Here is a 24070-nt window from a genome sequence, read left to right on the forward strand (position 1 = left end):
GGAAAGCCAAGGAATGTCCTCCACATACATTTTAGAACCAATTATTCTGTATTAAAAAAATTCCTGCTGAGATTTTGAATGGAATTGCATTAAATCTAAAGATCAACTTGGGGAAAACTGACATCCTAACTACATTGAATCTGTCAGTCCATAAACACTACATTTGTTTGTTTAGGCCTTCTATTTCTTTCATCAGCTTCTTGTAGTTTTCAACATCCACAGATCCTGTACATGTTTTGTTAGATTTTTTGAGGAGCTGTTGTAAAAGAGTATTGTGTGTGTCTTTAAATTTTGGTTTTGTCTCTTGATAGTATATAGAAATAAGCTTGATTTTTGTGTGTTGAACACTATTTTCTCATCCCCATTCTGCCATTGAACCCATGCACTGAGATTTTTATTTGGCTATCATATTTTTCACTTCTAAAATTTCCATTTATTTCTTCAACTATTCTCTCTCTGTGCCAAGATTTCCTGTTTCTCCATTTGTTTCAAAAACGTTCATGATTAATTTGTTGAAGCGTTAAAAAAATAGGTGCTTTAAGGACTTCCCTGGTGGACCAGTGGTTCATAATCCAATTTTCAAAGCAGCAGAGGCAGGTTTGGTTCCTGGTCCAGGAACTGAGATCCCATATGCCTCGGGGCCAACTAAGCCTACACACCACAACTAGAGAAAGCCTGTGTGCCACAACCAAGACCCAGCACAGCTAAAGCACAAAAACAAACAAACAAAAAAGATGATATCAGGGTTTCCCTGGTGGCTTAGTGGTAAAGAATCCGACTGCCAAGGCAGGGGACACAGGTTTGATCCCTGGTCCAGGAAGATCCCACATGCCAAGGGACAACTAAGCCTGTGTGCAAAAACTACTCAGTCAGCGCTCTAGGGCCAGTGAGCTGAGACTACTGAAGCAGGTGCCTAGAGCCGGTGCTCCACAAGAGAAACCACTTCAGTGAGAAACCTGTGCACCACAACTAGAGAGTAGCCCCCGATCTCTGCAACTGGAGAACACCCATGAGGAGCAATAAAGACCCAGCACAGCCATAAATAAATACATCTTTAAAATTAGACGATGTCAGATAATACTTGGCATCTTAGTCTTTTCTACATTGGTGTCAGTTGATTGTCTTTCCCATGTAAGCTCAGATTTTCCTGGTTTTTCACATTTTGAGCAATTTTTTTTTCACTTAAAAATTTAATACAATTTTAGAAGTTACTTTCCATTTACAGTTATTATAGAATATTGGTTATATAATACAGTAAGCCTATCTTGCACCCTATAGTTTGTACTTCCAATGCCTCTACCCCTATATTGCCCCTCCCACCACTGGTATGCAGTAGTTTGTTCTCTATATATGTGAGTCTGCTTTTTTGTTTTATTCACTAGTTTGCTGTACTTTTAGATTCTACATCTAAGTGATATCATACAGTATTTGTCTTTCTCTGACATTTCACTTAGCATAATACCATCCAAATCCCTCCAGGTTGCTGCATTCTTTTTATGGCTGAGTATTATTCCCTTGTATGTATCTATCATGCATCTTTATCCATTCATCTCTTTGGGTACACTTTGGCTGTTTCCATGTCTTCACAACTCTACATAATGCTGCTATGAACATTGGGGCACATGCATCTTTCCCAATTAGTGTTTTTGTTTCTTTTGGATATATATACCTATGAGTGGGATTCCTGGGTCACATGGTAGTTCTGTTTTTATTTTCTTGAGTATTTCTGATCAATTTTGAATCATACGTTGGACATTTTGAATATTAGGTTCTGAGGCTTGAGCTTGATGCTGCTGCTGCTGCTGCTAAGTCGCTTCAGTCGTGTCCGACTCTGTGCGACCCCATAGACAGCAGCCCACCAGGCTCCGCCGTCCCTGGGATTCTCCAGGCAAGAACACTGGAGTGGGTTGCCATTTCCTTCTTCAATGCAGGAAAGTGAAAAGTGAAAGTGACGTCGCTCAGTCGTGACCGACTCCTCGAGACCCCATGGACTGCAGCCCACCAGGCTCCTCCAGCCATGGGATTTTCCAGGCAAGAGTACTGGAGTGGGGTGCCATTGCTTAGCCATGCCTGATTCTCTGCAACCCCATGGACTGTAGCCTGCCTGGCTCCTCTGTCTATGGGGATTCTCCAGGCAAGAACACTGGAGTGGGTTGCCATGCCCTCCTCCTGGGAATCTTCCCAACCCAGAGATCGAACCCAGATAGCCTGCATTGCAGGTGGATTCTTCACTGTCTGAGCCACCAGGGAAGCCCAAGAATACTAGAGTGGGTAGCCTAACCCTTCTCCAGGGAATCTGCCTGACCCAGGAATACAGCTGGGGTCTTCTGCATTGCAGGTGGATTCTTTGCCAGCTGAGCTACCAAGGAACGTGTAAATTCTATGGAGTATATTGTACTTTGGTTTTAGCAGACATTATATCTCACTTCACAGGCAGCCACCACAGCCCTCGTCCTAGTGGCAGGGCTGGGATAATGGAAAACAGTACACCAGAGTGGAAAGGGACAGTAGAAAGTGGGGCGAGTCTTAGAGGCGTTACTTGAGGCACCTGTGCCCTGGAAGAACTGGAGCTGCTGACAGAGCACAGATATGGAAGTCATCTGGGGTTGGGGGCGGGGTGGTAATCTGTTGGGGGAGTTGGGCGGGGAAACCAGCCCACTTGGCGCACGAGAGACGGGTTGCGCGGTTTCCCGTCAGCCCTTGCGGTGCAGCGTGTGTAACGTGATTTGCGTGTCGAGCTCTGCAGCTCGCATCATAGCTTTTGCTTCTTTCTATTTGGCTGAGACTAACCAGGTAGGTCCACCGATATTTCCTGTCTGGAGTTTAAGTGTGCATGTGTTTCAGGGGGAGCCAGAGGGCTTTGGGCTAGTCAGGCAGTGCCATCTTTAACTTTTGAAGGGGAAGGCCCTCGAGGTCAGCCTCCATAGCTCTTGTTCTGGTGGTGGGAGAGTTAGGGCAGCGGGCAGTGGAGGTCAGGGAGTCAGATGAAGGTGGGGTGAGTCTTGGGGTGCTATTGGAGGTATCTGGGTCCTGGAGGCCTTAGAACTGATGACAGAGCACAGAAACGGGAGTTATCCATTGAGGGGAGGTGGCGGGGGCCGGAAGCGAGTCATCCATGCGGAGAGGGGGGAGGGGCGAGGAAACCAGCCCACATGGTGCACGAGAGACTTAGTGCACATGCCCAGGGTTGAGCGCTTTCCCGTCAGCCCTTGTGAAGCGTGTGTAACGTGGTCTGTGCCGAGCTCTGCAGCTCGCATCTTAGCTTTCGCTTCTTTCTATTTGGCTAAGTCTAACCAGGTAGGTCCACCGATATTTCCTGTCTGGAGTTTAAGTATGCATGTGTTTCAGGGGGAGCCAGTGGGCTTTGGGTGCATCAGATGGTGCCAACTTTAAATTTTAAAGAGGAAAGCCCTCGAGGTCAGCTGTCATATCTCTTGTTCTGGTGGCGGGAGAGTTAGGGCAGCAGGCGGTGGAGGTCAGGGAGTCAGATGAAGGTGGGGGTGAGTTTTGGGGCGCTACTGGAGGTATCAGGGTCCTGGAGACGTTAGAACTGACGACAGAGCACAGAAACGGGAGTTATCCGTTGAGGGGAGGTGGCGCGGAGTTGGGGGGGGGGTCACCCATGCGGAGACGGGGAGGAGCGGGGAAACCAGTCCCAAGTGGCGCACGAGAAACATAGCACGCATGCCCAGGGTTGCGTGCCTTCCCGTCGGCCATTGGCGTGCCGCGTGCGTAACGTGTTCTGGGTGCCGAGCTGTTCGGGTCGCGTCTTAACATCTGGGTTCTTTCTACCTGGCTGAGACTCACCAGGTAGAGCCACCGATATTTCCTGTCTGGAGTTTAAGTGTGCATGTGTTTAGAGGGAGCCAGTGGGCTTTGGGCGGGTCAGGCGGTGCCATCTTTAAGTTTTAAAGAGGAAGGTCCTCGAGGTCAGCCGCCATATCTCTTGTTCTGGTGGCGGGGGGGTTAGGGCAGTGGGCGGTGGAGTTCAGGGAGTCAGATGAAGGTGGGGTGAGTCTTGGGGTGCTACTGGAGGTATCTGGGTTCTGGAGGCGTTAGAACTGAGGACAGAGCACAGAAACGGGAGTTATCCGTTGAGGGGAGGTTGCCGGGGGGGGGGGGGCGGGGCGTTGGAACTGACGACAGAGCACAGAGACGGGAGTTATCTGTTGAGGGAAGGTGGCGTGGGGAGGGGGTCATCCATGCAGAAAGTGGGAGGGGCGGGGAAACCAGCCCAAGTGGCGCACGAGAAACAAAGCGCGCATGCCCAGGGTTGCGTGCCTTCCCGTCGGCCATTGGCGTGCCGCGTGCGTAACGTGCTCTGGGTGCCAAGCTGTTCGGGTCGCGTCTTAACGTCTGGGTTCTTTCTACCTGGCTGAGACTCACCAGGTAGAGCCACCGATATTTCGTGTATGGAGTTTAAGTGTGAATGTGTTTCAGAGGGAGCCAGTGGGCTTTGGGCGGGTCAGGCGGTGCCATCTTTAACTTTTAAAGAGGAAGGCCCTCGAGGTCAGCCGCCATCTCTCTTGTTCTGGTGGCGAGAGAGTTAGGCCAGCGGGCGGTGGAGTTCAGGGAGTCAGATGAAGGTGGGGTGAGTCTTGGGGTGCTACTGGAGGTATCTGGGTCCTGGAGGCGTTAGAACTGAGGACAGAGCACAGAAACGGGAGTTATCCGTTGAGGGGAGGTGGCGCGGGGTGGGGGTGGGGGTCACCCATGCGGAGACGGGGAGGAGCGGGGAAACCAGCCCAAGTGGCGCACGAGAAACATAGCGCGCATGCCCAGGGTTGCGTGCCTTCCCGTCGGCCATTGGGGTGCCGCGTGGGTAACGTGGTCGGGTGCCGAGCTGTTCGGGTCGCGTCTTAACATCTGGGTTCTTTCTACCTGGCTGAGACTTACCAGGTAGAGCCACCGATATTTCCTGTATGGGGTTTAAGTGTGCATGTGTTTCAGGGGGAGCCAGTGGGCTTTGGGCGGGTCAGGCCGTGCCATCTTTAAGTTTTAAAGAGGAAGGTCCTCGAGGTCAGCCGCCATATCTCTTGTTCTGGTGGCGGGAGAGTTAGGGCAGCGGGCGTTGGAGGTCAGGGAGTCAGATGAAGGTGGGGTGAGTCTTGGGGTGCTACTGGAGGTATCTGGGTCCTGGAGGCGTTAGAACTGAGGACGGAGCACAGAAACGGGAGTTATCCGTTGAGGGGAGGTTGCCGGGGGGGGGGGTGGTTATCCATGCAGAGAGGGGGGAGGGGCGGGGCGTTAGAACTGACGACAGAGCACAGAGACGGGAGTTATCTGTTGAGGGGAGGTGGCGTGGGGTGGGGGTCATCCATGCAGAGAGGGGGAGAGTCGGGGAAACCAGCCCAAGCCGCGCACGGGATACATAGTGCGCATGCCCAGGGTTGCGTGCCTTCCCGTCGGCCATTGGGGTGCCGCGTGCGTAACGTGCTCTGGGTGCCGAGCTGTTCGGGTCGCGTCTTAACATCTGGGTTCTTTCTACCTGGCTGAGACTCACCAGGTAGAGCCACCAATATTTCGTGTCTGGAGTTTAAGTGTGCATGTGTTTGAGAGGGAGCCAGTGGGCTTTGGGCGGGTCAGGCGGTGCCATCTTTAAGTTTTAAAGAGGAAGGTCCTCGAGGTCAGCCGCCATATCTCTTGTTCTGGTGGCGGGAGAGTTAGGGCAGCAGGCGGTGGAGGTCAGGGAGTCAGATGAAGGTGGGGGTGAGTCTTGGGGCGCTACTGGAGGTATCAGGGTCCTGGAGACGTTAGAACTGACGACAGAGCACAGAAACGGGAGTTATCCGTTGAGGGGAGGTGGCGCGGAGTTGGGGGGGGGGTCACCCATGCGGAGACGGGGAGGAGCGGGGAAACCAGTCCCAAGTGGCGCACGAGAAACATAGCACGCATGCCCAGGGTTGCGTGCCTTCCCGTCGGCCATTGGCGTGCCGCGTGCGTAACGTGTTCTGGGTGCCGAGCTGTTCGGGTCGCGTCTTAACATCTGGATTCTTTCTACCTGGCTGAGACTCACCAGGTAGAGCCACCGATATTTCGTGTCTGGAGTTTAAGTGTGCATGTGTTTGAGAGGGAGCCAGTGGGCTTTGGGCGGGTCAGGCGGTGCCATCTTTAACTTTTAAAGAGGAAGGTCCTCGAGGTCAGCCGCCATATCTCTTGTTCTGGTGGCGGGGGGGTTAGGGCAGTGGGCGGTGGAGTTCAGGGAGTCAGATGAAGGTGGGGTGAGTCTTGGGGTGCTACTGGAGGTATCTGGGTTCTGGAGGCGTTAGAACTGAGGACAGAGCACAGAAACGGGAGTTATCCGTTGAGGGGAGGTTGCGGGGGGTGGGGGGGGTTATCCATGCAGAGAAGGGGAGGGGCGGGGCGGGGCGTTGGAACTGACGACAGAGCACAGAGACGGGAGTTATCTGTTGAGGGAAGGTGGCGTGGGGAGGGGGTCATCCATGCAGAAAGTGGGAGGGGCGGGGAAACCAGCCCAAGTGGCGCACGAGAAACAAAGCGCGCATGCCCAGGGTTGCGTGCCTTCCCGTCGGCCATTGGCGTGCCGCGTGCGTAACGTGCTCTGGGTGCCAAGCTGTTCGGGTCGCGTCTTAACGTCTGGGTTCTTTCTACCTGGCTGAGACTCACCAGGTAGAGCCACCGATATTTCGTGTATGGAGTTTAAGTGTGAATGTGTTTCAGAGGGAGCCAGTGGGCTTTGGGCGGGTCAGGCGGTGCCATCTTTAACTTTTAAAGAGGAAGGCCCTCGAGGTCAGCCGCCATCTCTCTTGTTCTGGTGGCAAGAGAGTTAGGCCAGCGGGCGGTGGAGTTCAGGGAGTCAGATGAAGGTGGGGTGAGTCTTGGGGTGCTACTGGAGGTATCTGGGTCCTGGAGGCGTTAGAACTGAGGACAGAGCACAGAAACGGGAGTTATCCGTTGAGGGGAGGTGGCGCGGGGTGGGGGTGGGGGTCACCCATGCGGAGACGGGGAGGAGCGGGGAAACCAGCCCAAGTGGCGCACGAGAAACATAGCGCGCATGCCCAGGGTTGCGTGCCTTCCCGTCGGCCATTGGGGTGCCGCGTGGGTAACGTGGTCGGGTGCCGAGCTGTTCGGGTCGCGTCTTAACATCTGGGTTCTTTCTACCTGGCTGAGACTTACCAGGTAGAGCCACCGATATTTCCTGTATGGGGTTTAAGTGTGCATGTGTTTCAGGGGGAGCCAGTGGGCTTTGGGCGGGTCAGGCCGTGCCATCTTTAAGTTTTAAAGAGGAAGGTCCTCGAGGTCAGCCGCCATATCTCTTGTTCTGGTGGCGGGGGGGGGCGGTTAGGGCAGTGGGCGGGGAGCACAGAAACGGGAGTTATCCGTTGAGGGAAGGTGGCGGCGGGGTCATCCATGCAGAGAGGGGGAGGGGCGGGGAAACCAGTCCCAAGTGGTGCACGAGAAACAAAGCGCGCATGCCCAGGGTTGCGTGCCTTCCCGTCGGCCATTGGCGTGCCGCGTGCGTAACGTGGTCTGGGTGCCGAGCTGTTCGGGTCGCGTCTTAACCTCTGGGTTCTTTCTACCTGGCTGAGACTCACCAGGTAGAGCCACCGATATTTCGTGTATGGAGTTTAAGTGTGCATGTGTTTGAGAGGGAGCCAGTGGGCTTTGGGCGGGTCAGGCGGTGCCATCTTTAACTTTTAAAGAGGAAGGTCCTCGAGGTCAGCCGCCATATCTCTTGTTCTGGTGGCGGGGGGGTTAGGGCAGTGGGCGGTGGAGTTCAGGGAGTCAGATGAAGGTGGGGTGAGTCTTGGGGTGCTACTGGAGGTATCTGGGTTCTGGAGGCGTTAGAACTGAGGACAGAGCACAGAAACGGGAGTTATCCGTTGAGGGGAGGTTGCCGGGGGGGGGGGGGTTATCCATGCAGAGAGGGGGAGGGGCGGGGCGTTGGAACTGACGACAGAGCACAGAGATGGGAGTTATCTGTTGAGGGAAGGTGGCGTGGGGAGGGGGTCATCCATGCAGAAAGTGGGAGGGGCGGGGAAACCAGCCCAAGTGGCGCACGAGAAACAAAGCGCGCATGCCCAGGGTTGCGTGCCTTCCCGTCGGCCATTGGCGTGCCGCGTGCGTAACGTGCTCTGGGTGCTGAGCTGTTCGGGTCGCGTCTTAACATCTGGGTTCTTTCTACCTGGCTGAGACTCACCAGGTAGAGCCACCGATATTTCGTGTCTGGAGTTTAAGTGTGCATGTGTTTGAGAGGGAGCCAGTGGGCTTTGGGCGGGTCAGGCGGTGCCATCTTTAACTTTTAAAGAGGAAGGTCCTCGAGGTCAGCCGCCATATCTCTTGTTCTGGTGGCGGGGGGGTTAGGGCAGCGGGCGGTGGAGTTCAGGGAGTCAGATGAAGGTGGGGTGAGTCTTGGGGTGCTACTGGAGGTATCTGGGTTCTGGAGGCGTTAGAACTGAGGACAGAGCACAGAAACGGGAGTTATCCGTTGAGGGGAGGTTGCCGGGGGTGGGGGGGTTATCCATGCAGAGAGGGGGAGGGGCGGGGCGTTGGAACTGACGACAGAGCACAGAGACGGGAGTTATCCTTTGAGGGGAGGTGGCGCGGAGTGGGGGCGGGGTCACTCAAGCGGAGACGGTGAGAAGCGGGGAAACCAGCCCAAGTGGCGCACGAGAAACATAGCACGCATGCCCAGGGTTGCGTGCCTTCCCGTCGGCCATTGGCGATCCGCATGCGTAACGTGCTCTGGGTGCCGAGCTGTTCGGGTCGCGTCTTAACGTCTGGGTTCTTTCTACCTGGCTGAGACTCACCAGGTAGAGCCACCGATATTTCGTGTCTGGAGTTTAAGTGTGCATGTGTTTCAGAGGGAGCCAGTGGGCTTTGGGTGGGTCAGGCGGTGCCATCTTTAACTTTTAAAGAGGAAGGTCCTCGAGGTCAGCCGCCATATCTCTTGTTCTGGTGGCGGGGGGGGGGGGCGGTTAGGGCAGTGGGCGGGGAGCACAGAAACGGGAGTTATCCGTTGAGGGAAGGTGGCGGCGGGGTCATCCATGCAGAGAGGGGGAGGGGCGGGGAAACCAGTCCCAAGTGGTGCACGAGAAACAAAGCGCGCATGCCCAGGGTTGCGTGCCTTCCCGTCGGCCATTGGCGTGCCGCGTGCGTAACGTGGTCTGGGTGCCGAGCTGTTCGGGTCGCGTCTTAACATCTGGGTTCTTTCTACCTGGCTGAGACTCACCAGGTAGAGCCACCGATATTTCGTGTCTGGAGTTTAAGTGTGCATGTGTTTGAGAGGGAGCCAGTGGGCTTTGGGCGGGTCAGGCGGTGCCATCTTTAAGTTTTAAAGAGGAAGGTCCTCGAGGTCAGCCGCCATATCTCTTGTTCTGGTGGCGGGGGGGTTAGGGCAGTGGGCGGTGGAGTTCAGGGAGTCAGATGAAGGTGGGGTGAGTCTTGGGGTGCTACTGGAGGTATCTGGGTTCTGGAGGCGTTAGAACTTAGGACAGAGCACAGAAACGGGAGTTATCCGTTGAGGGGAGGTTGCCGGGGGGGGGGGGGGGTTATCCATGCAGAGAAGGGGAGGGGCGGGGCGGGGCGTTGGAACTGACGACAGAGCACAGAGACGGGAGTTATCTGTTGAGGGAAGGTGGCGTGGGGAGGGGGTCATCCATGCAGAAAGTGGGAGGGGCGGGGAAACCAGCCCAAGTGGCGCACGAGAAACAAAGCGCGCATGCCCAGGGTTGCGTGCCTTCCCGTCGGCCATTGGCGTGCCGCGTGCGTAACGTGCTCTGGGTGCCAAGCTGTTCGGGTCGCGTCTTAACGTCTGGGTTCTTTCTACCTGGGTGAGACTCACCAGGTAGAGCCACCGATATTTCGTGTATGGAGTTTAAGTGTGAATGTGTTTCAGAGGGAGCCAGTGGGCTTTGGGCGGGTCAGGCGGTGCCATCTTTAACTTTTAAAGAGGAAGGCCCTCGAGGTCAGCCGCCATCTCTCTTGTTCTGGTGGCAAGAGAGTTAGGCCAGCGGGCGGTGGAGTTCAGGGAGTCAGATGAAGGTGGGGTGAGTCTTGGGGTGCTACTGGAGGTATCTGGGTCCTGGAGTCGTTAGAACTGAGGACAGAGCACAGAAACGGGAGTTATCCGTTGAGGGGAGGTGGCGCGGGGTGGGGGTGGGGGTCACCCATGCGGAGACGGGGAGGAGCGGGAAACCAGCCCAAGTGGCGCACGAGAAACATAGCGCGCATGCCCAGGGTTGCGTGCCTTCCCGTCGGCCATTGGGGTGCCGCGTGGGTAACGTGGTCGGGTGCCGAGCTGTTCGGGTCGCGTCTTAACATCTGGGTTCTTTCTACCTGGCTGAGACTTACCAGGTAGAGCCACCGATATTTCCTGTCTGGGGTTTAAGTGTGCATGTGTTTCAGGGGGAGCCAGTGGGCTTTGGGCGGGTCAGGCCGTGCCATCTTTAAGTTTTAAAGAGGAAGGTCCTCGAGGTCAGCCGCCATATCTCTTGTTCTGGTGGCGGGGGGGGGGGGGGGCGGTTAGGGCAGTGGGCGGGGAGCACAGAAACGGGAGTTATCCGTTGAGGGAAGGTGGCGGCGGGGTCATCCATGCAGAGAGGGGGAGGGGCGGGGAAACCAGTCCCAAGTGGTGCACGAGAAACAAAGCGCGCATGCCCAGGGTTGCGTGCCTTCCCGTCGGCCATTGGCGTGCCGCGTGCGTAACGTGGTCTGGGTGCCGAGCTGTTCGGGTCGCGTCTTAACCTCTGGGTTCTTTCTACCTGGCTGAGACTCACCAGGTAGAGCCACCGATATTTCGTGTATGGAGTTTAAGTGTGCATGTGTTTGAGAGGGAGCCAGTGGGCTTTGGGCGGGTCAGGCGGTGCCATCTTTAACTTTTAAAGAGGAAGGTCCTCGAGGTCAGCCGCCATATCTCTTGTTCTGGTGTCGGGGGGGTTAGGGCAGTGGGCGGTGGAGTTCAGGGAGTCAGATGAAGGTGGGGTGAGTCTTGGGGTGCTACTGGAGGTATCTGGGTTCTGGAGGCGTTAGAACTGAGGACAGAGCACAGAAACGGGAGTTATCCGTTGAGGGGAGGTTGCCGGGGGGGGGGGGTTATCCACGCAGAGAGGGGGAGGGGCGGGGCGTTGGAACTGACGACAGAGCACAGAGACGGGAGTTATCTGTTGAGGGAAGGTGGCGTGGGGAGGGGGTCATCCATGCAGAAAGTGGGAGGGGCGGGGAAACCAGCCCAAGTAGCGCACGAGAAACAAAGCGCGCATGCCCAGGGTTGCGTGCCTTCCCGTCGGCCATTGGCGTGCCGCGTGCGTATCGTGCTCTGGGTGCCAAGCTGTTCGGGTCGCGTATTAACATCTGGGTTCTTTCTACCTGGCTGAGACTTACCAGGTAGAGCCACCGATATTTCCTGTCTGGGGTTTAAGTGTGCATGTGTTTCAGGGGGAGCCCGTGGGCTTTGGGCGGGTCAGGCCGTGCCATCTTTAAGTTTTAAAGAGGAAGGTCCTCGAGGTCAGCCGCCATATCTCCCGTTCTGGTGGCGGGAGAGTTAGGGCAGCAGGCGGTGGAGGTCAGGGAGTCAGATGAAGGTGGGGGTGAGTCTTGGGGCGCTACTGGAAGTATCAGGGTCCTGGAGACGTTAGAACTGACGACAGAGCACAGAAACGGGAGTTATCCTTTGAGGGGAGGTGGCGCGGAGTGGGGGCGGGGTCACTCAAGCGGAGACGGTGAGAAGCGGGGAAACCAGCCCAAGTGGCGCACGAGAAACATAGCACGCATGCCCAGGGTTGCGTGCCTTCCCGTCGGCCATTGGCGATCCGCATGCGTAACGTGCTCTGGGTGCCGAGCTGTTCGGGTCGCGTCTTAACGTCTGGGTTCTTTCTACCTGGCTGAGACTCACCAGGTAGAGCCACCGATATTTCGTGTCTGGAGTTTAAGTGTGCATGTGTTTCAGAGGGAGCCAGTGGGCTTTGGGTGGGTCAGGCGGTGCCATCTTTAGCTTTTAAAGAGGAAGGTCCTCGAGGTCAGCCGCCATATCTCTTGTTCTGGTGGCGGGGGGGGGGGGGGGCGGTTAGGGCAGTGGGCGGGGAGCACAGAAACGGGAGTTATCCGTTGAGGGAAGGTGGCGGCGGGGTCATCCATGCAGAGAGGGGGAGGGGCGGGGAAACCAGTCCCAAGTGGTGCACGAGAAACAAAGCGCGCATGCCCAGGGTTGCGTGCCTTCCCGTCGGCCATTGGCGTGCCGCGTGCGTAACGTGGTCTGGGTGCCGAGCTGTTCGGGTCGCGTCTTAACATCTGGGTTCTTTCTACCTGGCTGAGACTCACCAGGTAGAGCCACCGATATTTCGTGTCTGGAGTTTAAGTGTGCATGTGTTTGAGAGGGAGCCAGTGGGCTTTGGGCGGGTCAGGCGGTGCCATCTTTAAGTTTTAAAGAGGAAGGTCCTCGAGGTCAGCCGCCATATCTCTTGTTCTGGTGGCGGGGGGGTTAGGGCAGTGGGCGGTGGAGTTCAGGGAGTCAGATGAAGGTGGGGTGAGTCTTGGGGTGCTACTGGAGGTATCTGGGTTCTGGAGGCGTTAGAACTGAGGACAGAGCACAGAAACGGGAGTTATCCGTTGAGGGGAGGTTGCCGGGGGGGGGGGGGTTATCCATGCAGAGAGGGGGAGGGGCGGGGCGTTGGAACTGACGACAGAGCACAGAGACGGGAGTTATCTGTTGAGGGAAGGTGGCGTGGGGAGGGGGTCATCCATGCAGAAAGTGGGAGGGGCGGGGAAACCAGCCCAAGTAGCGCACGAGAAACAAAGCGCGCATGCCCAGGGTTGCGTGCCTTCCCGTCGGCCATTGGCGTGCCGCGTGCGTATCGTGCTCTGGGTGCCAAGCTGTTCGGGTCGCGTATTAACATCTGGGTTCTTTCTACCTGGCTGAGACTTACCAGGTAGAGCCACCGATATTTCCTGTCTGGGGTTTAAGTGTGCATGTGTTTCAGGGGGAGCCAGTGGGCTTTGGGCGGGTCAGGCGGTGCCATCTTTAAATTTTAAAGAGGAAGGCCCTCGAGGTCAGCCGCCATCTCTCTTGTTCTGGTGGCGAGAGAGTTAGGCCAGCGGGCGGTGGAGTTCAGGGAGTCAGATGAAGGTGGGGTGAGTCTTGGGGTGCTACTGGAGGTATCTGGGTCCTGGAGTCGTTAGAACTGACGACAGAGCACAGAAACGGGAGTTATCCGTTGAGGGGAGGTGGCGCGGGGTGGGGGTGGGGGTCACCCATGCGGAGACGGGGAGGAGCGGGGAAACCAGCCCAAGTGGCGCACGAGAAACATAGCGCGCATGCCCAGGGTTGCGTGCCTTCCCGTCGGCCATTGGGGTGCCGCGTGGGTAACGTGGTCGGGTGCCGAGCTGTTCGGGTCGCGTCTTAACATCTGGGTTCTTTCTACCTGGCTGAGACTTACCAGGTAGAGCCACCGATATTTCCTGTCTGGGGTTTAAGTGTGCATGTGTTTCAGGGGGAGCCAGTGGGCTTTCGGCGGGTCAGGCCGTGCCATCTTTAAGTTTTAAAGAGGAAGGTCCTCGAGGTCAGCCGCCATATCTCTTGTTCTGGTGGCGGGGGCGGGGGGGGGGTTACGGCAGTGGGCGGGGAGCACAGAAACGGGAGTTATCCGTTGAGGGAAGGTGGCGGCGGGGTCATCCATGCAGAGAGGGGGAGGGGCGGGGAAACCAGTCCCAAGTGGCGCACGAGAAACAAAGCGCGCATGCCCAGGGTTGCGTGCCTTCCCGTCGGCCATTGGCGTGCCGCGTGCGTAACGTGGTCTGGGTGCCGAGCTGTTCGGGTCGCGTCTTAACATCTGGGTTCTTTCTACCTGGCTGAGACTCACCAGGTAGAGCCACCGATATTTCGTGTCTGGAGTTTAAGTGTGCATGTGTTGAGAGGGAGCCAGTGGGCTTTAGGCGGGTCAGGCCGTGCCATCTTTAAGTTTTAAAGAGGAAGGTCCTCGAGGTCAGCCGCCATATCTCCCGTTCTGGTGGCGGGAGAGTTAGGGCAGCAGGCGGTGGAGGTCAGGGAGTCAGATGAAGGTGGGGGTGAGTCTTGGGGCGCTACTGGAGGTATCAGGGTCCTGGAGACGTTAGAACTGACGACAGAGCACAGAAACGGGAGTTATCCTTTGAGGGGAGGTGGCGCGGAGTGGGGGCGGGGTCACTCAAGCGGAGACGGTGAGAAGCGGGGAAACCAGCCCAAGTGGCGCACGAGAAACATAGCACGCATGCCCAGGGTTGCGTGCCTTCCCGTCGGCCATTGGGGTGCCGCGTGGGTAACGTGGTCGGGTGCCGAGCTGTTCGGGTCGCGTCTTAACGTCTGGGTTCTTTCTACCTGGCTGAGACTCACCAGGTAGAGCCACCGATATTTCGTGTCTGGAGTTTAAGTGTGCATGTGTTTCAGAGGGAGCCAGTGGGCTTTGGGTGGGTCAGGCGGTGCCATCTTTAGCTTTTAAAGAGGAAGGTCCTCGAGGTCAGCCGCCATATCTCTTGTTCTGGTGGCGGGGGGGGGGGGGGGCGGTTAGGGCAGTGGGCGGGGAGCACAGAAACGGGAGTTATCCGTTGAGGGAAGGTGGCGGCGGGGTCATCCATGCAGAGAGGGGGAGGGGCGGGAAACCAGTCCCAAGTGGTGCACGAGAAACAAAGCGCGCATGCCCAGTGTTGCGTGCCTTCCCGTCGGCCATTGGCGTGCCGCGTGCGTAACGTGGTCTGGGTGCCGAGCTGTTCGGGTCGCGTCTTAACATCTGGGTTCTTTCTACCTGGCTGAGACTCACCAGGTAGAGCCACCGATATTTCGTGTCTGGAGTTTAAGTGTGCATGTGTTTGAGAGGGAGCCAGTGGGCTTTGGGCGGGTCAGGCGGTGCCATCTTTAACTTTTAAAGAGGAAGGTCCTCGAGGTCAGCCGCCATATCTCTTGTTCTGGTGGCGGGGGGGTTAGGGCAGTGGGCGGTGGAGTTCAGGGAGTCAGATGAAGGTGGGGTGAGTCTTGGGGTGCTACTGGAGGTATCTGGGTTCTGGAGGCGTTAGAACTGAGGACAGAGCACAGAAACGGGAGTTATCCGTTGAGGGGAGGTTGCGGGGGGGGGGGTTATCCATGCAGAGAGGGGGAGGGGCGGGGCGTTGGAACTGACGACAGAGCACAGAGACGGGAGTTATCTGTTGAGGGAAGGTGGCGTGGGGAGGGGGTCATCCATGCAGAAAGTGGGAGGGGCGGGGAAACCAGCCCAAGTAGCGCACGAGAAACAAAGCGCGCATGCCCAGGGTTGCGTGCCTTCCCGTCGGCCATTGGCGTGCCGCGTGCGTATCGTGCTCTGGGTGCCAAGCTGTTCGGGTCGCGTCTTAATATCTGGGTTCTTTCTACCTGGCTGAGACTCACCAGGTAGAGCCACCGATATTTCCTGTCTGGGGTTTAAGTGTGCATGTGTTTCAGGGGGAGCCCGTGGGCTTTGGGCGGGTCAGGCCGTGCCATCTTTAAGTTTTAAAGAGGAAGGTCCTCGAGGTCAGCCGCCATATCTCCCGTTCTGGTGGCGGGAGAGTTAGGGCAGCAGGCGGTGGAGGTCAGGGAGTCAGATGAAGGTGGGGTGAGTCTTGGGGTGCTACTGGAGGTATCTGGGTCCTGGAGGCGTTAGAACTGAGGACGGAGCACAGAAACGGGAGTTATCCATTGCGGGGGGCGGGTGGCGGGGGGCTGGGGTGGGGTCATCCTGGCGGAGAGGGGGAAGGGGCGGAGAAACCAGCCCAAGCGGCGCACGAGAATATAGTGCGCATGCCCAGGGTTGCGTGCCTTCCCGTCAGCCATTGGCGATCCGCGTGCGTAACGTGGTCTGGGTGTCAAGCTATTCGGGTCGCATCTTAACGTCTGGGTTCTTTTTACCTGGCTGAAACTCACCAGGTAGGGCCATAGATCTTCCTTGCCTGGAGTTTAAGTGTGCATGCATGTGAGGGCGAGCCAGCGGGTTTCTGGCGAGTGGGCAGTGTGGTCTTTAGCCTCTGAGGAGAAATGTCATCGAGTTGTCTTTCTCCTCACAGGTGTCGCGGCCGCCATAGCTCTTGTCCTGGTGGCGGGAGAGGGAGGGTGGTGGGTCGACGAGGTCAGGGAGTCAGATGAAGTTGGGGTGAGTCACGGGTATGTTATTTGCTGTGTCTGGGTCTTGGAGGTTCTGGAACTGACCACAGCACAGAATCCAGAGGCGGTTGCGGGGCTCGGGTCCTGGGGGCGGGGCAGGAGGTCATGGAAAGGTCTAGAAACTGACCACTGTGAGGGTTGTGACTGCACTGCGAGATTTGTAATGCCTCGAAAAGGGTGCGAAGGAAGGCGAGTGTCTAGTAGAATCTTCATTTCCATAGCTCGACTCTGCCATTTTAGTGCAAATATAGCTATAGAAAAAATGTAAATGAGTAAGTGATTTTGTGTTCCAGTAAAACTTTATGATGGGGGAGGGAAGAGAATGGGCTTGGCAAATGAGAATGTGACACTCTTATCAACAGTCAAGTTTTAAATTTCCAGTAGTGTTTAACTAAATGTCTCCATGATGGTGAATCAAGTTGTGAGATCAAAACTCATCAGAAATGTATTCTTGGTAATTCCCTGATCCTCCCGTGGTTAGGACTCCATGCTTTACTGTGGTTGGCCTGGGATCAAACCCTGATCTGGGAACTAAGATCCCAAAAGCCATGTGGCGTGATAAAAAAAAATCGTGTGTGTGTATATATATGTTCTTTTACTGTGTGTTTTAAGATGATTTTTCAGTCTATTTAGCCATAACAAATAGTTGCTTTTGCAAGTAGCCAGATTTACTGTAATTGGAAAGCACACACACAATTAAATTACCTTGAGAGTTATTTTGAAAATATTTTCAATTTTACGAAAATAGTATACATCATTATTTGGCCAGGGAAGTGTTCAAATATAATTTTTCTCTTAAGGGTATTTTCCAAATGACAATATTCTGTTTACAGTGGGAAATATGAGTCGAAGAATAAAGTCAACATACAGGCCTAAAGGAAGAGGTTTTGGTCGTGCATATCCCCAGGCACTTGTAAGTGTGGCTTTAAGTATTTTAACATTTGACGTTTTTTATTATTAAAAATTAATTCCTGTAGGTATTGTTGAACAATATAATCATAACGGTATTCCATGTAATAAGGAACATTGATCCAGGAGGATTATATTCTGGTGTTGCCTGTATGTATGCTGTTATGTTCCTGGGGAATGTGGCTGATGACATTCTTCTCAAGCTTATTAACAACAAAATTGCACACATCCATCCCAACATTGATTAAAATAGCTTCTGAAGTCTGTGGGTAACTGTTCTTAGAATAGCCTCACTGTGGGAAGAGTAAGTTTATTAAGAGTAAGTGTGAGTAGTATTGGAAAAATGTCTTTAGAGTTATTTATGATCAAATATATGTTTATATTCTGTGTATTTATATTGTTGACACGTATTAGTAACACAATTTTTCATTTGTGCACACACATCTAAAGATCGAGGTTGAGGAACCTGCAGAGGAGCTACCAATTGAAGGAAAGGGCATTACACCTGGTCAAGAGAGAAAGGATGAAGGAGCATCTGCATCTCCAGGTGAAGGGAAAGGGAAGAGGAATGCCTGTGTGTGTGTGTGTACGCATGCATGCACGCACTTTTATGTCTCTTGTATTATGATATACTAGTAATAGAAGGAAAGAAAGCAGTAGAAAGGGATCTCAAACATGGCCTGAAATTAAAAGTGAAGTCGCTCAGTGGTGTCCGACCCTCTGCAACCCCATGGACTGTAGCCTACCAGGCTTCTCCGTCCATGGGATTTTCAGGCAAGAATACTGGAGTGGGTTGCCATTTCCTTCTCCAGGAGATCTTCCCGACCCAGGGATTGAACCCGCGTCTCCCGCATTGTAGGCAGACGTGGGTGCAATCCTTGGCTCAGACGGTAAAGTGTCTGCCTACAATGCGGGAGACGCGGGTTCAATCCGTGGCTCAGACGGTAAAGTGTCTGCCTACAATGAGGGAGACGCGGGTTCAATCCCTGGGTCGGGAAGATCTCCTGGAGATCTTACTCTTCCCACAGTGAGGCTATCCATGGGGTTGCAGAGGGTCAGACACGACTGAGTGACTGGGTGATTTATGGCCTGAAAATTGGCTGGAAAAGTGAAGAGAGTATAGTTTGTAGCTTAGGGTAATCCCTCACTGTAATAAATTTCTATTTTATAAATGAGAAAATTGAGGCTCAAGGATTGTGTTTGTCAAAGAGCATTTGACTATTGAATACAAAATCTGTATTTCACTCCAAAGTTGGAGTCTCCTTATCGTGAATGTGGCTGTAAATAAGGTGAATGATTTTGCTTAAAACTCAAATATCTGTACTGTAATGTTTCTCAGTATTGGCCCAGTTGAATGTAGTAGGACAGAAGACTCCAGAAATGAGTCCTGAATGATGGCCATTGTTTATGTAATTGATATTTTTACATGGAAGTTTGATAAAAGCTCAATAGTTCAGGGTACTGGCATACTGGTTTAGTATGATTTTTAAAAAATAATTATTTTGGTTGTGTTCTGTCTTCATTGCAGCATGTGGGCGCACTCTTGTTCCAGTGAGCAGGGGCTACTCTTTGTTGCAGTGTGCAGGCTTCTCATTGAGGTGGCTTTTATTTGTGGAGGACATGGCACCCAGGCTTAGTAATTGTGATTCATGGGCCCTAGAGGGCACAGGCTTCAATAGTTGTAGTGTGTGTGCTCAGTACTTGTGGTATACAGACTCAGTAATTGTGCCTCAAGGGGACTCAGTAGTTGTGGCACATGGACTTAGTTGCTGTGCAACATGTGGAATCTTCCCAGACCAGGGATTGAACCCATATCCTATGCAAGGCAGGTGAATTCCTTTCTACTGTGCCACCAGGGAAGTCCTCAGAAGATTATTCTAAGATTAACATAAAGACAGAAATTATTTCTCCTGCATATATACAGTATTTTGAAGCAAAGCATTTATATAACTCAGGCCACTATTAAAAGTTTCTAGAATTTGATGGGCAACTATGCCCATTTCATTTCCTTCTATCATACTTCCTTTATCCTCACTGTATATTTGACTGTTATTCATAATTTTGCTGTTACTTTTGGTACCAAAAATGGGATTCATTTATGGAAAGTTACATATTGGATGTTTGGACTTAAATATTATTTATTTTAATGAAATAAGTTTCTGGTTACCCCAATAGAGGGTGGGCATCACAACTGTAAGATTTGTTACAGACCTGCAAATCCACTCAGATAACCCTTCAGAAAATTACATTTTACTTGTAATTGAAATCCTATATGTGGTGTAGACTTGAGGCTTTGTAGCTAGCTGAGGCTCACTGTTTTTAGTACACTACAGCAAAATACAGAAATAATTAATTCTTAGACTGACATTTAAAATGTTTCAAAATACAGGAAAACAAATACGTAAAGTCCACTCCTAGTTTCTGTTAATGATGCATTACTGAACTATACACTTAAAAATGGTTAAGGTGATAATTTGTTGTTGTTGTCTAAAAAAATTTTTTTTGAGCATGCCACATGACTTAGTGGGATCTTAGTTCCCTGACCATGGATTGAACCTGGGTACTTGTCAATGAAAGTGCAGAGTCCTAACCACTGGACCTCCAGGGAATTTCCTGTTAATATGTTTTTAAACCACAATTAAAAATAATTATTGTCTTCCTGAAGTACAATGTAGACATCATATCTTCTCTTTAATTTTTACTTTATATTTCTAAAACATAAAATTTACATAGAATTTGCAAGCCTAGAACAATTAACTGATACTTTTCACCTAGATTTACCAATTGTTAATAGTTTTTACCACATTGGTTTCATATCCTCTTCCCTTCTCCTGTATATATACACACACACACATATACACACTTACTGATGTGTTGGCTCTTTTTAATACTGAGTCATTTAGATAAAGGTTCACATATTATGACCTTTTACTGTAAGTACAGTAATGTATATATAGCTCAAGAACAAAGAAAAAGTCATTTTTTGGCTGATCAGTGTATGGTTATCAAAATCAAGAAATTAGTGAGAATATGCAATCATAAAATACACAGTGTATATTCAAGTATCTCCAGTTGTCCTGATAATTCCCTTTACAGAATTTTTTTTGATCCAGAGTCCAGTCCAGGATCATGTAATGTATTTTAGTCATCATGTCTATTTAATCTTCTTTAATCTGGAATAGTTCTTTAGTTTCCTGTCATTCATAACACTACATTTTTGAAGAGGAACATAACAGTCAGTTTGCAGAAGGTTAACCAGTTTGAGGTATTTTTTAAAGACTTCTTCCCCCCATTCAATATTTATTGTTGTCTGCTCATGCCATGTAAGAGAGCTCACAGTCTAGTCAGAGATCCAAAAGATCATTGGTAAGTACAGTCACAATTACAGTATGCATAAGTACAAAAGGAGTACCTAATTTGTTTGAGGGCAGTCTTGCAAAAGGAAGAGGGGTAATAAAACCCTGTTTTCCTGGTGTTTGGTAACAGACTCCTGAAACAATGCTCTTGTGATTCTCATGCATCACATGTATTACTGCAGTAGCCTAAGGCTTTTATTTCATAACCTTGAAGGAATGAATATTACCATTCCCTTATTCATATCTCATGTTTTATTTCTTAAATTGATAAACTATTTATTTGCAAGGGCCTTCCCTGGAGGCTTCTCAACAGGAACTGGCTGAGCCAAAGACCGGTTCTGAGCATGGAGATGGCCCTGATGTCGAGGGGAAGGGAGTGCCAAATCTAGAGCCCATAAAAATGCCGGAAGCGGGTATGTTATCTTATTACGCATGTGAATTACAGAGTGTCTGTTGTCCACAATATTACATTTTTAATAATACAGAGATAATGTTACTGTTATTTTAATACAGTTCACATAAATACAGATTATTTGAAATGTAGTTCAGAGCTTAAATGCCCATGGAACATCAGGTATATAAACAAATTGGGTCAAAGCCATACTGAATTATAAAATAAAAGCTTTTAAGTATAAGCCTTTCAACCAACAGTTAATAATAATTTTCAGATATTTTTATAGAGCTCTGCATTTAACAAATATGTAATGCATTTGTAACACGCATCAGTTTGTATGAAATATACTGAAACCCTGAAGTAGGTTCTAGTACCAGCTCTTAACATAATTTGTGTGACTCTTGGGCAAACCCCTTAACTTCTAAACTCATCTTTGCTCTTCTAAAAATAGTGACTTCAAATAAGATATTGAAAAATTATTTTTAGTTCTCATTATTGCTTATTCTGGTTCTGTTGCATATAATACAAAGATAAGCTATTTTATGAGATATTTTTATTATAAATCATCAAATCCTGACCTGAGTCAAATTACATTTGAAGTTTCATCACTACTAAGAAAATGAACAAAAACACTTTGCTTGATGTTTGTTTTATTGTTCAAGTTCTGATGCCTCTCCTCAGATTCTGTTGAATTCTGAATTCTCTGGCTCTTAATGACAATTGCATTTTATTTTTTTCCAGTTTTATTTATGTATAATTGACAAAATTATAAACAGTTGCATTTTAAATCCTTTCTTGAATTAAGCCTCAAAAATGACTAATAAAATATCAAGAGAAAGTCTAGTTTTCTAATCTTTGTGGCTGATCAAGTAGAGAGAGTGCATGTAGTCAGGGATGCTCAAGGTTAGTGTTAGTAACATAACCTATGCTGAGTATGCTCCCTGTCTCCACTATCAATCTTAATAAGCTACTGTTCCTAATAAAATGTGGACACTGATATAATCACCTCTAACCATGTCAAATGTGGCATGAAAATTTTGTGCCTTGAGGCATCAAATTGGTAAGATTGAATTTCAAAGGTCATAACTGAAGTGTGAAGCACTTGATGTTTAGGGAAGAAATTACCCTGCATTAGTCTTCTAAATATTTTCACTTTACAGTCCTGGTCCATTTTACATTACAAGACATTTTATATTACAAGACAGTTTGCAGGCTACTTCCAGGAACCTGTTAAACATGGCTAAGATGTACTCATAGGAAGATCATAGCCTTAAATACATATGCTATTAAAAAAGAAAAAGGTAATAAACTACATGAACATTCAATATAAAAAAAATAAAAGGCAACAAAATCTAAGGGGAAAGAAAGGGGACTCTTAAGACAGGTATGAATCATTAGGAGAAGGAAAAGTAATAAAACCAATAAATCGAGATTGCTCTTTAAAAAAATATTTGTGAGTAGAAGACCTACTAATTTAAATGATCTTGGAGAAAATACAAAATGCCAAGTATCCATAATAAGGATTATGAAAAAGACAAATATTGACTATATTATCTATCTATCTGGATATTTGGCTTTCCAGGTTTTTTTCTCCTACACTGATAAATGGTACTGTTTTCCTTCACCATGTGATGTTACCTTTGATGGTAATGGCTTAAAACTAGCATAACCACATAATGTATTATGCAAACTGGAATGCTTTTAAGTGTATAAAAAGTCACTACTCATAGAGCAGGAGTATGGATGCAAACGGGCAAATGGTTAACTTACTACTAGGTAAGGGTTAAACTGGCTCATAGAGAGTTTTGTACTTTTCTACATTAGAGCCAAAACAAATGCACTACTAACCTTTCTGTTGTTCATTTAAGCAATTCTAAGTGTGACATTATTGTTTTAGATATCCTACCTATATTAATATTTTTTCAAGTCAAAACATTTAAATGAACTTTTAAAAAGTTTCTTTTGTTTCTTAGGTTTTTTATTGTTTGGTTGGATTTTTACTAAAAATATAAAAAATTGTACTTTCTACTTAAAACTACTTCTGAATAGAAGCATTGGGTTTAATCACTTCTGAACTTGAATAGTCTCTTTGTTTCTCTGTACCACTAGAAAGAGGGATGTGTTTAGCAAATGTGGTTAATGTGCCTGAAAGTCTACCTTCAAAGTCTCTACAGAGGTTTAACTGTAGATAAAGCCAAGGGTTGGTCATCCTTAGGGTTCTGGTTTTAGTCAGTTTTATAAAACTAAAACTGTAGTGTCCTCTGTATCCCTTTAGTGTCATCTCAATAAAGTTCTAACTAATAATCCCAAATGTTTGTTAACTTACAGGTGAAGGAAAACCGCAGATTTGAATGAAGACAAACTAACCATGCAGGCTGTTCTTGTGTTGAAAATGTGGCTCTTAAAATTCTCTCAATATTGCCTCTGAAACTACTATAACATTTAAAAAGTTTGAAACAAAAAATTCAATAAAGCCTTGCAGCATTATCCAAAGAAGTCTTATACATCTTTTGTTAAATTTATTTCTAGGTATTTGATGCTACTGAAAATTACACCTTTTTGGGAAATTTTATATTTTGTTTGATCTGGTATAGAGGGACATAATTTTTGTGTGTCATTTTTTTCTACCCAGCAACCTTGCTGAATATGCTTATTAAGTTTAAAAGTTTACCTTTAGGTCGTTTTCAATTTTTTTTTTTGGTGATATTCTTTATTTTTTTAAAATTAATTTTATTTTATTTTTAAACCTTACAAATTGTATTAGTTTTGCCAAATATCAAAATGAATCCACCACAGGTATACATGTGTTCCCCATCCTGAACCCTCTTCCCTCCCCATACCATCCCTCTGGGTCGTCCCAGTGCACTAGCCCCAAGCATCCAGTATCGTGCATCGAACCCGGACTGGCAACTCGTTTCTTACATGATATTATACATGTTTCAATGCCATTCTCCCAAATCTTCCCACCCCCTCCCTCTGCAACAGAGTCCATAAGACTGTTCTATACATCAGTGTCTCTTTTGCTGTCTCGTACACAGGGTTATTTACATAATTATATCATCTTTGAATAGTAATAATTTTGTTCTGTCATTTTAAGCATTATAGCTTTTATTTCCATTTCTCATGGCATTAGGTAGACCCACCTAGTAAAATGATGTATAGAACTGGTGATAGTGTACATCCTTGTTTTATCCCTGATGAGAAATGGAAAATTTTCAGTATTTCCCCATGATATATAACTGCTTTTTTTGGTAGATACTTTATCAGAGTCATTCTATTTTATAATTACTTTGCTTAGAGTAGTCATCT

General features: G+C 49.9%; 1 protein-coding gene across 7 annotated transcripts; it reads left to right on the forward strand.

The window, feature by feature from the left end:
• Nucleotides 1-2696: 2696 nt before the first annotated feature.
• On the forward strand, nt 2697-23257 carry LOC133243321 (X antigen family member 5-like). Of its 7 annotated transcripts, none has more exons than XM_061410107.1 (5): nt 2697-2793; nt 16936-17015; nt 17462-17558; nt 20655-20780; nt 23090-23257. In XM_061410107.1, exons 2-5 carry the CDS (start codon nt 16944-16946, stop codon nt 23110-23112), a joined length of 318 nt encoding a protein of 105 aa, XP_061266091.1. In that variant the 5' UTR covers nt 2697-2793; nt 16936-16943; the 3' UTR covers nt 23113-23257. The 7 variants fall into 7 exon arrangements, with proteins under 7 accessions (XP_061266091.1, XP_061266093.1, XP_061266090.1 ...); XM_061410109.1 differs by lacking the exon at nt 2697-2793 and adding an exon at nt 3209-3297; XM_061410106.1 differs by lacking the exon at nt 2697-2793 and adding an exon at nt 14227-14329.
• The last annotated feature ends 813 nt before the right edge of the window (nt 23258-24070 follow it).

The sequence above is a fragment of the Bos javanicus genome, chromosome X (assembly GCF_032452875.1).
Source record: "Bos javanicus breed banteng chromosome X, ARS-OSU_banteng_1.0, whole genome shotgun sequence".
Classification (NCBI taxonomy): Eukaryota; Metazoa; Chordata; class Mammalia; order Artiodactyla; family Bovidae; genus Bos; species Bos javanicus.